Source organism: Neomonachus schauinslandi, chromosome 5 (genome assembly GCF_002201575.2).
Source record: "Neomonachus schauinslandi chromosome 5, ASM220157v2, whole genome shotgun sequence".
Taxonomy (NCBI): domain Eukaryota; kingdom Metazoa; phylum Chordata; class Mammalia; order Carnivora; family Phocidae; genus Neomonachus; species Neomonachus schauinslandi.
Genome location: NC_058407.1, coordinates 108,563,022 through 108,578,553, shown reverse-complemented (window position 1 = coordinate 108,578,553; position 15,532 = coordinate 108,563,022). Strand labels below are relative to the sequence as shown.

At 38.1% G+C, this 15,532-nt stretch overlaps 1 protein-coding gene across 1 annotated transcript in view; it reads left to right on the top strand.

Moving 5' to 3' along the window:
* The first annotated feature begins 518 nt into the window (after positions 1–518).
* Positions 519–15,532, top strand: part of CCDC7 (coiled-coil domain containing 7) — a 178,987-nt gene continuing 163,973 nt past the window's right edge. Inside the window, exons 1-2 of the mRNA XM_044915230.1 lie at positions 519–1,362; positions 2,507–2,599. Coding sequence (XP_044771165.1) covers positions 1,084–1,362; positions 2,507–2,599 — 372 coding nt within the window. The 5' untranslated portion in view covers positions 519–1,083. The remainder of the gene's footprint in view (positions 1,363–2,506; positions 2,600–15,532) is intronic.

Below are 15,532 nucleotides of genomic sequence, written 5' to 3'. Positions count from 1 at the left end.
GCTTAACCAACTGAGCCACCCAGGTGCCCCCTTATATGGCTTTCTTATAATGACACTAGCCATTGGATTTAGGGCCCATTGTAATCTAGTATGACCTCATCTTAACTTGGTTACTTCCACAAAGACTGTATTTTCAAATATGGTCATATTCACAGGTGCCAGGGGTTAGAACTTGAACATATTTTTTTCAGGGACACAGTTCAGCCTACAACAATGAGACATCTAAGTTCAGACAACAGAGAACCAATGCTATTCTATATTAATTTTGTCAGTCTATGAGACAACTCCCATGGTCAAGCATATAGTTTAAAACTCTTTGGGAGGGGTGCCTGGGTGGCTCAGTTGGTTAAGTGGCTGCCTTCGGCTTGGGTCATGATCCCGGGGTCCTGGGACCGAGCCCCACGTTGGGCTCCCTGCTCAGTGGGGAGTCTGCTTCTCCCTCTCCCTCTGCCTGCTTCTCTGCCTACTTGTGCTCTCTATCTCTCTGTCAAATAAATAAATAAAATATTTAAAAAAAAATAATAGAACTCTTTGGGAAAAGGCATTGTCCTGAGTTTTAATTGGCTTTGGAGAGAGAGAGAGGAGTAGAAGAGTGAAAGCCGAAGACCTGTCCAGTCTGTACTTTTTATCTCCCAGTCCAACTTTGGTGTTGCCTTGATATTACTGGGCCTAGGCTATTATTCCTATAGAAATAATGGTAAAGGGCGTATATTACCTTAAAAAAATGGGGGAAAGGTAAGAATAAAATTTTAAAGTTTCCTAAAGAAATTCTCTCATTCCTGCCACTGTCTGTCTCTTCAGCCCCCATCCTAAATGCCCATACATAAATCAGCCTTCAGCCACTTGTAGGGATTTCTCACAGTATTTTTTGTTTGCTTATTTTTTTAATTTTTTGTTGGTATTTATTGTTAGGAACGTTATTCTCTCCATTTTGTAATTTCTGTAGAGCTGATTTTGGGACTCACCATCTTCATGGTGATTGATAATCCTGCCATAATGTTTAATCTGAAATCTTAATGTTTTATTCACAGGGAGGAATACAATTTTTTCATCTATAATTTGGAAGCAAAGTAAAATAACAAAATGAAGCCAGCAAAACATCTGTTAGCCTCTAGTCATAAATTGGCAAATGTTCCAGAATTCACTTACAAAAAAGGACTGTTGAATTTACCATTGTCACCTAAACCAAAGGAAAAACATAGTACAAAATTAGTATGTGATAAACTTGAACCAATGGTCTTAGGATCTCCACCAACAGGGGAATCCATCATAAGGTATGCTTTGCCCATTCCATCAAGTAAGACAAAGGAGTTAATAGCAGAAGATGAATTGATCAGGAAAATTACCAAACATCTGAAGATGGTAAGACACTTGTTGGTCCTTGTGTTTGGGGTCCCCATGACCAGCGCCAGGCTTAGTGATTTGTTAGGAAGGTGCACTAGACTCAAAATATAGTCCTGTTGATGGCTAAGATTTATTACGGTGAAAGGGTACAAAGCAAAATCAGCAAAAGGAAAAGGCTTATGGGGTGAAGACTGGAGGAAACTAGGTCCAAGATTCCTCTTCCTTTAAAGTCACACAGGATGTGCTTAATTCCTCCAACAACACATTATGACAACACGTGAAATGTCTGTTGGAGAAGCTCATTAGAGACTCAGTGCCCAGAGTTTTATTGGATACTTTGCCTAGCATGTACCAAAATTCCAGACTCCTGAAGGAAAGCAGATGTTTAGCATAAACCACATTGTGCAGACAGTTTAGGGACAATGAGCCACCGTTATCAGTGAATGATGGGAACACACCTAAAATCCAAGTACTGAGGCACCAGTCCAACGCCAGCCTTGAAAGCAGATCTTTCTAACGATAGGCCTTTCTAAGTCTTATTCCTGCTATGTTAACTCTTCTCAGCACTTTAGAAACTTTCGCTCTTAGTGTTGAGGCAAAAAAAATTTCCTTTTTCTCTGAGTTTCTCTTTGCACAATGATCCAGGATTGAATTGTGGTTGTACCAAATACCAAATGAGAACAATGAGGAGTAGTACAAATATAAAAAGAACATAGTTTGTCAAATTTCCAAAATACAAATTTCCTCAAAGTTTGAGGCGTTAGCTCAGAGAATTTCCTTTATGGCTCTTTGGTTTCCATTTCTGTTTTGCCCACTTCTCTTCAAAGAAGAAAGTTGAGTCAGTCATATTTTGAGGAATACTTTGGTAATAAGTGGAGTTGGTGCTTCAACTATTCATAGTCTTTTACATGCCTGTCAACACAGAAATAAGAGTCATAGGGACTTTCTCCATTGCTAGGGAGTAGAGTCAAGGACTGTTTCTCATCATTTCTTTATGGTGATATGAGATGGGGTGTGAGATGGAAAATTTAAGTTTGTGGCACTGGCAGAATTAAGTCTCACTGCTAAGAAGGTCCTGACATGTTTGATTAAATGTCTTTTTACATTTAATATAATAATTTTAAACTATAAAAATACTTAATTTTCTTTGATTCACTCACAGATTGTTTCTACTTTGGAAGAAACCTATGGATTTGGCATTCAAAATGGAGAAAAATCAGTTGTGAAGCCTGAACCTGAGGAATTAACTTTATCGGTAAGTATATGTAACCCTACTGTAGAGACATTAACACTGAAAAGGGTTAAGATTTTCTTTTGGATTCCATTTATATTCTCAGAATGAATTCCCCATCCATGAAAATGACCCAGTTAGGGAACTTGAAAGTAGAGTACTTATTTTTCTATCCTCTGCTTAAAGTTTAATTAAGACATATCTATATTCTAAACCTACTTTTATTGTTAATTCCTATTGTATTTAATTTTTAAACATTTGGTTACTTGTTGGTTTGAGTTGTATATTCCTTATCATGTTAAGAAAGTATTCTTCTATTTCTATTTTGCTAAAAAATAAAACAAAACCAAGAAGTTACTGAGTGTTAGCAAATGTCTGGTATATAGTGAAGTTATGTAACTGTTAAGGTGATTAAGTATGTGGTTCTCCTTTAATCTATTGAGGAGTTGAATTACTTTACACATTTCATAATATTCAACTGTACTTTTAATACTTATAGAGTATTATTTTTCTAATTACTTTTGTTAGGGATTGAGTTTGGCTCCATGTAATAAAATAGCTATGCTGAGTCTTTCAATTCGTGAACATGGTATGTCTCTCCATTTATTTAGATCTTGTTTGATTCTTTTATCACCAAATTATAATTTTCATCATACAGATCCTATACATGGTTTGTTAGATTTATGCATTTATATTTCATGTGTTTTAGAATGATTTTTAATAGCATTGTTTTTAATTTTAGTTTCCACACATTTGTTACTAGTATATAGAAATATGATTGATTTTTATATGTTTATCTGATATCTTGCAATCTTATTCAATGTACTTTTTCATTCTAGATTTTCTATAGATTTCTTGGAATTTTCTACATAGACAATTATATCATTCTCAGATAGAGACAATTTTACTTCTTCCTGTCCAGTCTGAATGCTTTTTATTTCTTTCTCTTGTGCTGGCTCTGGCTTCCAGCATTATATTTAATAATAGTGATGAGAACAGATATCTTTGACTCATTGTGACTACTACTTCCAGACAGGAATGGAAGTTCAGTTCCCTGCTTAGTTTCACCAGCACCACTCTGGTGGGGGAATTGGAGGGCCAGTTTTCACTGCCATATTATTTTTCAGCCCTACTGACACATGGGTAGAGGTGCACTTTTTTTCTTGGTGTTTGGCTCAGGTAGGATAGGTATTGTCAGAAAGTTTTTGGATTATGCTAGAGATGCCTTTTCACAGTCCTTTGACTTTCCTTTCTTCTTTCTTTCTTTTTTTTTTTAAGATTTTATTTATTTATTTGAGTGAGAGAGAGCATGAGTAGGGCAGAGGGAGAGGGAGAAGCAGACTCCCTGCTGAGTAGGGAGCCCCTGTGGGGCTCAATCCCAGGACTCTGGGATCATGACCTGAGCTGAAGGTAGATGCTTAACTGACTGAGCCACCCAGGTGCCCTCTTTGGCTTTTCTTAAGGCATTTTTTTTTTTTTTAAGTCTGTGCTTATTGGAAGTTCCAGGTTCCAGTGCTCCCTACATTTTATATGTAGGTAAAAAGAAAACCTAAGGAATTCATGTATTCCTCAAGTTTTGAGAACTCTGCCTTTCTCTTTCTATGTTTCAATTTTCCTGTATTGGTTTGTTGTGTTGTCTATGGTATTTTAATTGCAGGAGGGAGGATTAGAGGAATGGGCCTCGTCCATCATTGCCAGAACTGGAAGTCCAAAATTATTTTTTTATTTTTGATACAGTTCTGTGTTCTGATGTCTCCTTTATCTTTCTTATGATTAGTCATTGTGTGTTATATCTTTTTTTTATGTTATGTTAATCACCATACATCATTAGTTTTTCATGTAGTGTTCCGTGATTCATTGTTTGCATATAACACCCAGTGCTCCATGCAGTATGTGTCCTCCTTAATACCCATCACCAGGATAACACATACCCCCACCCCCTCCCCTCTAGAACCCTCAGTTCGTTTCTCAAAGTCCATAGTCTCTCATGGTGCGTCTCCCTCTCCGATTTCCCCCCCTTCATTTTTCCCTTCCTGCTATCTTCTTCTTCTTCTTCTTTTAAATATGATGTATTATTTGTTTCAGAGGTACAGGTCTGTGATTCATCAGTCTTACACAATTCACAGCGCTCACCATAGCACATATCCTCCCCAATGTCTGTCACCCAGCCACCCCATCCCTCCTACCCCCCACCACTCCAGCAAGCCTCAGTTTGTTTCCTGAGATTAAGAATTCCTCATATCAGTGAGGTCATATGATACATGTCTTTCTCTGATTGACTTATTTCGCTCAGCATAATACCCTCCAGTTCCATCCACATCGTTGAAATGGCAAGATTTCATTCCTTTTGATGGCTGCATAATATTCCATGGTATATATATACCATATCTTCTTTATCCATTCATCTGTTGATGGACATCTTGGCTCTTTCCATAGTTTGGCTTTTGTGGACATTGCTGCTATAAACATTGGGGTGTACATACCCCTTCGGATCCCTACATTTGTATCTTTGGGCTAAATACCCAGTAGTGCAATTGCTGGATCATATGGTAGCTCTATTTTCAACTTTTTGAGGAACCTCCATACTGTTTGCCAGAATGGCTGCACCACCTTGCATTCCCACCAACAGTGTAGGAGGGTGCCTCTTTCTCCGCATCCCCACCAACATCTGTCATTTCCAGACTTGTTAATTTTAGCCATTCTAACTGGTATGAAGTGGTATCTCATTGAGGTTTTGATTTGGATTTCCCTGATGCCGAGCGATGTTGAGCACTTTTTCATGTGTCTGTTGGCCATTTGGATGTCTTTTTTGGAAAAATATCTGTTCATGTCTTCTGCCCAATTCTTGATTGGATCATTTGTTCTTTGGGTGTTGAGTTTAAGAAGTTCTTTATAGATTTTGGATACTAGCCCTTTATCTGATATGTCATTTGCAAATATCTTCTCCCATTCTGTCGGTTGTCCCTTGGTTTTATTGACTGTTTCCTTTGCTGTGCAAAAGCTTTTTATCTTGATAAGTCCCAATAGTTCATTTTTGCCCTTGCTTCCCTTGCCTTTGGCGATGTTTCTAGGAAGAAGTTGCTGTGGCTGAGGTTGAAGAGGTTGCTGTCTGTGTTCTCCTTTAGGATTTTGATGGACTCCTGTCTCACATTTAGGTCTTTCAACCATTTTGACTCTATTTTTGTGTGTGGTGTAAGGAAATGGTCCAGTTTCATTCTTCTGCTTGTGGCTGTCCAATTTTCCCAACACCATTTGTTGAAGAGACTGTCTTTTTTCCATTGGACATTCTTCCCTGCTTTGTCGAAGATTAGTTGACCATAGAGTTGAGGGCCTATTTCTGGGCTCTCTATTCTGTTCCATTGATCTATATGTCTATTTTGGTGCCAGTACCATACTGTCTTGATGTTGAGAGCTTTGTCATTGAGCTTGAAGTCCAGAATTGTGATGCCGCCAGCTTTTCTTTTCTTTTTCAACATTCCTCTGGCTATTCAGGGTCTTTCCTGGTTCCATACAAATTTTAGGATTATTTGCTCCATTTCCTTGAAAAAAGTTGATGGTATTATTTTATTTATTTATTTATTTATTTATTTATTTAATCTAATTTTTTATTATGTTATGTTAATCACCATACATTACATCATTAGTTTTTGATGTAGTGTTCCATGATTCATTGTTTGTGTATAACACAGAGTGCTCCATGCAGAACGAGCCCTCTTTAATAGCCATCACCAGGCTAACCCATCCTCCCACCTCCCTCCCCTCTAGAACCCTCAGTTTGTTTTTCAGAGTCCATAGTCTCTCATGGTAAAAGTTGATGGTATTGTGATAGGGATTGCATTGAATGTGTAGATTGCTCTAGGTAGCATTGACATCTTCACAATATTTGTTCTTCCAATCCATGAGCATGGAACGTTTTTCCATTTCTTTGTGTCTTCCTCAATTTCTTTCATGAGTATTTTATAGTTTTCTGAGTACAGATCCTTTGCCTCTTCGGTTTGATTTATTCCTAGGTATCTTATGGTTTTGGGTGCAATTGTAAATGGGATCGACTCCTTAATTTCTCTTTCTTCTGTCTTATTGTTGGTATATAGGAATGCCACAGATTTGTGTGCATTGATTTTATATCCTGCCACTTTGCTGAATTCCTGTATGAGTTCTAGCAGTTTTGGGGTGGAGTCTTTTGGGTTTTCCACATAAAGTATCATGTCATCTGCAAACAGTGAGAGTTTGACTTCTTCTTGCCTATTTGGTTGCCCTTTATTTCTTTTTGTTGTCTGATTGCTGTGGCTAGGACTTCTAGTACTATGTTGAATAGCAGTGGTGATAGTGGACATCCCTGCTGTGTTCCTGACCTTAGGGGGAAAGCTCTCAGTTTTTCCCCATTGAGAATGATATTCGCTGTGGGTTTTTCATAGATGGCTTTTATGATATTGAGGTATGTACCCCCTATCCCTATACTCTGAAGAGTTTTGATCAAGAAAGGATGCTGTACTTTGTCAAATGCGTTTTCTGCATCTATTGAGAGGATCATATGGTTCTTGTTCTTTCTTTTATTAATGTATTGTATCACACTGATTGATTTGCGGATGTTGAACCAACCTTGCAGCGCAGGGATAAATCCCACTTGGTCGTAGTGAATAATCCTTTTAATGTACTGTTGGATCCTATTGGCTAGTATTTTGGTGAGAATTTTTGCATCCATGTTCATCAAGGATATTGGTCTGTAATTCTCCTTTTTGATGGGGTCTTTGTCTAGTTTTGGGATCAAGGTAATGGTGGCCTCATAAAACGAGTTTGGAAGTTTTCCTTCCATTTCTATTTTTTGGAAGAGTTTCAGAAGAATAGGTATTAATTCTTCCTTAAATGTTTGGTAGAATTCCCCTGGGAAGCCATCTGGCCCTGGGCTTTTGTTTGTTGGTAGATTTTTGATGACTGCTTCAATTTCCTTAGTGGTTATAGGTCTGTTCAGGTTTTCTATTTCTTCCTGGTTCAGTTTTGGTAGTTGATACATCTCTAGGAATGCATCCGTTTCTTCCAGGTTATCTAATTTGCTGGCATGTAGTTGCTCATAATATATTCTTATAATTGTTTGTATTTCTTTAGTGTTGGTTGTGATCTCTCCTCTTTCATTCATCATTTTGTTGATTTGGGTCATTTCTCTTTTCTTTTTGATAAGTCTGGCCAGGGCTTTGTTGATCTTGTTAATTCTTTCAAAGAACAAGCTCCTAGTTTCGTTGGTCTGTTTTACTGTTCTTCTGGTTTCTATTTCATTGATTTCTGCTCTGATCTTTATTATTTCTCTTCTCCTGCTGCGTTTAGGCTTTATTTGCTGTTCTTTCTCCAGCTCCTTTAGGTGTAGGGTTAGGTTATTTATTTGAGACCTTTCTTGTTTCTTGAGAAAGGCTTGTATTGCTATATAGTTTCCTCTTAGGACTGCCTTTGCTGCATCCCAAAGCTTTTGAACAGTTGTTTTTTCATTTTCATTGGTTTCCATGAATTTTTTGTAATTCTTCTTTAATTTCCTGGTTGACCCATTCATTCTTTAGTAGGATGCTCTTTAGCCTCCATGTATTTGAGTTCTTTCTGACTTTCCTCTTGTGATTGAGTTCCATTTTAAAAGCACTGTGGTCTGAAAATATGCACGGAATGATCCCAATCTTTTGGTACTGTTTGAGACCTGATTTGTGACCTAGGATGTGATCTATTCTGGAGAATGTCCCATGGGCACTAGAGAAGAATGTGTATTCTGTTTCCTTGGGATGGAATGTTCTGAAAATATCTCTGAAGTCCATTTGGTCCAGTGTGTCATTTAAAGTCTTTATTTCCTTGTTGATCTTTTGCTTAGATGATCTGTCCATTTCAGTGAGGGGGGTGTTAAAGTCCCCCACTATTATTGTATTGTTGCCGATGTGTTTCTTTGCTTTTGTTATTAATTGGCTTATATAAGTGGCTGCTCCCATTTAGATATTTACAATTGTTAGATCTTTTTGTTGGATAGACCCTTTAAGTATGATATAGTGTCCCTCCTCATCTCTTATTATAGTCTTTGGTTTAAAATCTAATTAGTCTGATACAAGAATTGCGACCCCAGCTTTCTTTTGGTGTCCATTAGCATGGTAAATTGTTTTCCGCCCCCTCACTTTCAATCTGGGGGTGTCTTTGGGTCTAAAATGAGTCTCTTGCAGACAGCATATCAATGGGTCTTGTTTTTTTTTATCCAATCTGATACCCTGTATCTTTTGATTGGGGCATTTAGCCCATTTACATTCAGGGTAACTATTGAAAGATATGAATTTAGTGCCATTGTATTGCCTGTAAGGTGATTGTTACTGTATATCGTCTGTGTTCCTTTCTGGTCTATGTTACTTTTAGGCTGTCTCTTTGCTTAGAGGACCCCTTTCAATATTTCTTGTAGGGCTGGTTTTGTGTTTGCAAATTCCTTTAGTTTTTGTTTGTCCTGGAAGCTTTTTATCTCTCCTTCAATTTTCAATGACAGTCTAGCTGGATAGAGTATTCTTGGCTGCATATTTTTCTCATTTAGTGCTCTGAATATATCATGCTGGTCCTTTCTGGCCTGCCAGGTCTCTGTGGATAGGTCTGTTGCCAATCTAACGTTTCTAACATTTTAGGTTGCAGATCTCTTCTCCTGAGCTGCTTTCAGGATTTTCCCTTTGTCTTTGAGACTCGTAAGTTTTACTATTAGATTTTGGGGTGTTGACCTATTTTTATTGATTTTGAGGGGGTTTCTCTGTGCCTCCTGGATTTTGATGCCTGTTTCCTTCCCCAAGTTAGGGAAGTTCTCTGCTGTAATTTGCCCCAATATACCTTCTGCCCCTCTCTCTCTTTCTTCTTCTTCTGGGATCCCAATTATTCTAATGTTGTTTCGCCTTATGGTATCACTTAACTCTCAAATTCTGCCCTCGTGATCCAGTAGTTGTTTATCTCTCTTTTTCTCAGCTTCTTTATTTTCCACCATATGGTCTTCTATATCACTAATTCTCTCTTCTCTGCCTCATTTATCCTAGCAGTTAGAGCCTCCATTTTTGATTGCATCTCATTAATAGCCTTTTTGATTTCGGCTTGGTTAGATTTTAGTTCTTTTACTTCCCCAAAAAGGGTTTCTCTAATATCTTCCATGCTTTTTTCAAGCCCAGCTAGTATCTTTAAAATGATCATTCTGAACTCTAGTTCCGACATCTTACTAATGTCCATATTGATTAGGTCCCTGGCAGTCAGTACTGCCTCTTGTTCTTTTTTTTGAGGTGATTTTTTCCATCTTGTCATTTTGTCCAGAGGAGAATAGATGAATGAGAGAACAAAATGCTAACAGGGTAACAACGTCCCCAGAAAAATATACTCTAAACAAATCAGAAGAGACCTGAAACTGGGGAAAAGAAAGGGAAAGAAAGAAAAAAGAAAAAGATAAAAACAAACAAACACAAAAAAACCCAGAATATGTTCAAATATGATCAGGCTGGTGAATAGATCAGTGCCACACACTAGGTTTTGGGTGTATTTTGGTCTGTTAGAAGAAAGTGCCTCTCAAAATTTTAAAGAAAAACAAAACTAAGGGTTAATACTTTGAAGGGATGGAATATGACTGTAAAGTTGAAAATTATAAAAGATTTTATAAAAGGAATTGATAAGAAGTTGGTTGAAAAAGGAAAGAAGAGAATTTAAGAAAAAAAAAGGGACAGAATGTGATCAGGCAGGAGACTAGAACAAAGCCATACACTAGAAATTTAGGGTATATTTTGGTCTGTTAGAAGAAACTGTATCCCAAAATTTTAAAGAGAGAACAACATATATATATATATATACCAAAAATAAGGTTAACTACTATGAAGGGATAGAATATGACTCTAAAAATGAAAAATAAAAAAGATTTTAAAAAAATTATTGTTATGTTAATCACCATACATTACATCATTAGTTTTTGATGTAGTGCTCCATGATTCACCGTTTGTGCACAACACCCAGTGCTCCATGCAGAACGTGCCCTCTCTAATACCCATCACCAGGCCATCCCATCCTCCTACGCTCCTCCCTTCTAGAACCCTCAGTTTGTTCTTCAGAGTCCATCGTCTCTCATGGTTCGTCTCCCCTCCGATTTCCCCCCCTTCATTCTTCCCCTCCTGCTATCTTTTTCTTTTTTTTCTTAACATATATTGCATTATTTGTTTCAGAGGTACAGATCTGTGATTCAACAGTCTTGCACAATTCACAGCGCTCACCATAGCACATACCATCCCCAGTGTCTATCACCCAGCCACCCCATCCCTTCCACCCACCCCCCACTCCAGCAACCCTCAGTTTGTTTCCTGAGATTAAGAATTCCTCATATCAGTGAGGTCATATGATACATGTCTTTCTCTGATTGACTTATTTCGCTCAGCATAACACCCTCTAGTTCCATCCACATCGTTGCAAATGGCAAGATCTCATTCCTTTTGATGGCTAAAAAAGATTTTTTAAAAAAGGGATTGATAAAATGTTGGTTGAAAAATGGAAAAAGAAAAATTAAAAAAAAAAGAAAAAGAAAGTTAAAAAAATTAACTTTGAAAGACTAAAGAATCATGGGGAAAAAACCATGAATTCTATGTGCAGTATTCCCCTAGTGCTGGAGTTCTGCCATTCTCATTGATCGGTAAACTTGGTCTTGGCTGGCTGTTCTTGTTGATCTTCTGGGGGAGGGGCCTGTTGCCATGGTTCCCAAATTTTTTTCCGAGGGGGGAATTCCCCCCCCCCCCCCCGCCTTGCTGGTCTGGGCTAAGTAACCTGCTCGGGTTTGCTCTTGGGAGCTTTTGTTCCCTGCAAGCTTTCCGTACAGCTTTGGAGGACAAGAGTGAAATTGTGGCCTCCCAATCTCCACCCCAGAGGAGCTGAGAACTTGGGTGCCCACTCCTCAGTGAGCCCCCAGAGAAAAGCAGTCAGTCACTCCTGTCTCCCCGGTCTCCAGCTGCACTCTGTGCTTACCTGGCCTGTGACCGAGCGTTTCCATATCTGGCACCCAATACGGTGTGGAGTCTCCAAACCCAGCAGATCCCTGCAGTGCGCTCCCACGCCGCTCCTCCCGGAGGAGGAAGGGGAGTCTCCCCAGATCTGCTGCTTGTTAGGTCCCTGCTGGAAGAGCAGTGGCCCGACTGTGCCGTGGATCACAGTTAATGGCAACCCCGAGCTGAGAGCACACTCCTCGGCTCCGTCTCTGCAGCCGGCTTCCCCGCTCCGATACCTGGGAGCTCTGCTGCACTCAGGCACCCCCCGTCTTCCTGTAACCCCAAGGGTCCTGAGACCACACTGTCCCAGTGAGGGTTCCATCCCCTGCTTAGCCACTGGAGGGACGTCCCTCAGCAGAGCTGACTTCTAAAAGTTCTGATTTTGTGTGCCGCTGCTCTATCACTTGCCAGTAGCGTCCAACAGAGGCCCCCTCACCCCCTGTCTATCTTCTCGAATATCGCCTCGGATTCCCTTCTCTGCACGTCCTACCTTCAGAAAGTGGTCACTTTTCTGTTCACAGAGTTGTTGCTATTCCTTTCTTCGATCTCCTGTTGAGTTCATAGGTGTTCAGAATGGTTTGATCCCTATCTAGCTGAATTCCTGGGACCAGATGAAATTTAGGTCTCCTACTCCTCTGCCATCTTGCTCCTCCCTCTATTGTGTATTATATCTTCTTTCAAACTTTATTTTCAAACTGTGTTTATTTACCGTACCTCTTTGAAACAGCATATAGATGCATCTGTTTTTTTATCCAGTCTGACAATGTCTGTCTTTTAATAGGTTTAGTTCATTTACATTTAATTGATACAATTAAATGTATTGCCATGTAATTAATTTATTATAATGACACATTCATGAAATAATGTGAATTAAGTCTACTTTCTTGCTATTTGCTTTTTGTCCCATATCTTCTTTGCTTCTTTACTCTTTTCTGTTTTGAGTTAATTATGTATTTTTTAGCATTTCATTTTATTTTCTTAGTTTTAGGCAATTTTTTTTTTGTGCTTGCTCTAGAGATTCATCATGTATTTAAACTTACCACAGTCTACCTTGAATTAATATTATACACTTCATTTCTCATGTGATAACATTATAACAGTATAATAACATTGACCTCACTTATGTTTTTTGTGCTATTGTGTTATATTATTGTTTCCCTATTTTTTTCTGTCTGCTTTAAAGATTTTATCTTTGGGCTTTAGCAGTTTGATAGAAGGTATACCTAGCTGAGGCTTTCTGTATGTTTATTCTGTTCAGAGTCCATCAAGCTGAATCTGTGAGTTGATGTTTTCCAACAAATTTGGAAATTTTCATTTATTATTTCTTTAGATCTTTACTGCTTCTCTGCTCCTTTTTTATGAGATTCTAATTATACCTATATTAGACTGCTTGATACTGTGTAAGAAGTCACTCACACTCTCTTCATTTACTTCAATGTTTTCTCTTTCTGTGCTTCAGTTTGGGCAATATATGTTATCCTGTCTTCAAATTCACCAATCCTTTCTGTGGTGTCTGATCTGCTGTTAAATTCTAGCCCATGAAATTTTTATTTTAAATATCATAATTTTCATATTTAGTATTATCTTTTGGTTACTTTTTAGGGGGTTTTATATTTTTCCTGCTACTATCCATCATTCACCTAGTCTATCTATCTTTTCCTGCAAATTCTTTTATCAGGCATAGAGTTTTAAAAGTTTTTGCCTGCTAATTTCCAATATCTGGGTCATCAGTGTGTTTACTTCTACTGTTTTTTTCTTTTGATTATGGATTGTATTTTCCTGGTTCTTCATATGATTTGTAATTTTTTTTTATTGGATCCCAAGCATTAGATTTAGAAAAACATTGGAAACTGTGGTACAATGTTTATTTTCTAGAGAATGCTTACTGTTTCCTTTCTGGTATTTAGGATGAACAGCTAATAATTCTTTCCTACAAGAATTGATTTGAGCAGGAACTGGTCCATATTTTAATTAAGTTGAATTGTTGCCTGATTTGTCTAACCCATAATCTCTCCTATTGCTGCTTCCCCTGAGGGGCTGATTTCTTTGATATTGCCAGTATTTTAGCTGGCAAGAGTTTGAACTCTGATTTTAAAGTTTTGGTTCACATCTTGGTTCAATCCTGGCAGAGCTTCAAAATACAATTACCACAAGAACATGCAGGATGAGATTCCTCTGTTTCTTAGTTCCTGTTTTTTATAGTTGTGTAAATGCCAATCAAACCTTAAAACATTTTCATTATCCCCAGAAGCCTCCTTGTACTCCATTTACAGTCAATTCTCTCCTACCCTGGCTCCAGACAACTACTGATCCATCACTATACTTTTGCCTTTTCTAGAATGTCCTATAAATAAAATCATATAATATGTAGCCTTATATATCTAGTCTTCCCTATTTCATCATCATGTTTTTGAGATTCATCCATGTTGTTGTAGTTTGTTTCTTTTATTGTGAAGAATATTCCACTGTATGGCTATACCACAGTCTGTTTATCCATTCATCAGTTAATAAACATTTAGGTTGTTGGATCCAGTAGCTATTTGGGCTGTTATGAATGAAGTTTCATTTTTTTTTTCAATTTAACTTCAATTAGCCAACACATAGTACATCATTAGTTTCAGATGTAGTGTCAGCAATTCATCAGTTGTGTATAACACCCAGTGCTCATCACATCACGTGCCCTCCTTAATGCCCATCACCCAGTTCCCCCATTCCCCCATCCACCCCCCTTCAGGAACCCTCAGTTTGTTTCCCGTAGTTAAGAATCTCTCATGGTTTTTCTCCTTCTCTGATTTCTTCCCATTCAGTTTTCCCTCCCTTCCCTTGTGGTCCTCTGCACTGTTTCTTATATTCCACATATGAGTGAAACCATATGATAATTGTCTTTCTCTGATTGACTTATTTCCACTTTGCATAATACCTTCCGGTTCCATCCAGGTCAATGTAAATGGTAAGTATTCATCCTTTCTGATGGCTGAGTAATATTCCATTGTGTGTATATATATATCCATATATCCATATATATCCATGTGTATGTGTATATATATATATATGGATAGATGTGATATATATATATATATGGATAGATGTGATATATATCACATCTTCTTTATCCATTCATCTGTCGAAGGACATCTTGGCTCCTTCCCCAATTTGGCTACTGTGGACATTGCTGTTATGAACATTGGGGTGCAGGTGCCCCTCCATATGAATGAAGTTTCTGTGAACATTTGTGTGCAAGTCTTTGGGGGGACATATGTGTTTATTCATCTTGGATAATTGCTTTGGAATAGGACTGGTGATTTATAAGTATATGTTTAATTTTATGAGCAATTGTCAAACTACTTCCCAACGTGGCAAAACGATTTATGTTCCTACCAGCTCTCTGGGAGAGTTCCAGTGGCTGTACATCCTTACCAAAATTGGTATTGTCAGACTTTTTAATTCTGACCATTCCTAAGGAATGTAGGCCTCCTTTTCTGCTACCATATTGGCAAAATTCAAATGGGGAGGGGTTTGGTAGAAGAAAAATGGTTGAGTTGAGTGATTTGCCTTGGGAGCTTTTCTCATTCCAGTCTATCTGCTAGCCTAAATGGCTGTCAAGGGCTCAGCTGGTTTTTCTTCATCCTCTGAATTCTGTTTGTCAATGGTAGGGCTGCTTTTTGACTTGGTTGACTTGACACACTTTGCACACACTAGACCAAGCACTCTTTCTCCACCATGCTCCCTTTAGGTATGGATATGTCTTTGGTTCTTTGCTTATCTATAAAGTGTTCTTCTGTGGAGTTCAGTTCATCAGATTTTTATCCTATCCTCTCCTTCAGTATCCTCAAGGAAAGGGGTGATAATTATATAATTTTATATATTTTTCCTTTCTGGATGTTTAATTTTCTTTTAAAAAAATATTTTTTTTTATTTGAGAGAGAGATTGAGAGAGAGCATGAGTAGGGGGAGGAGCAGA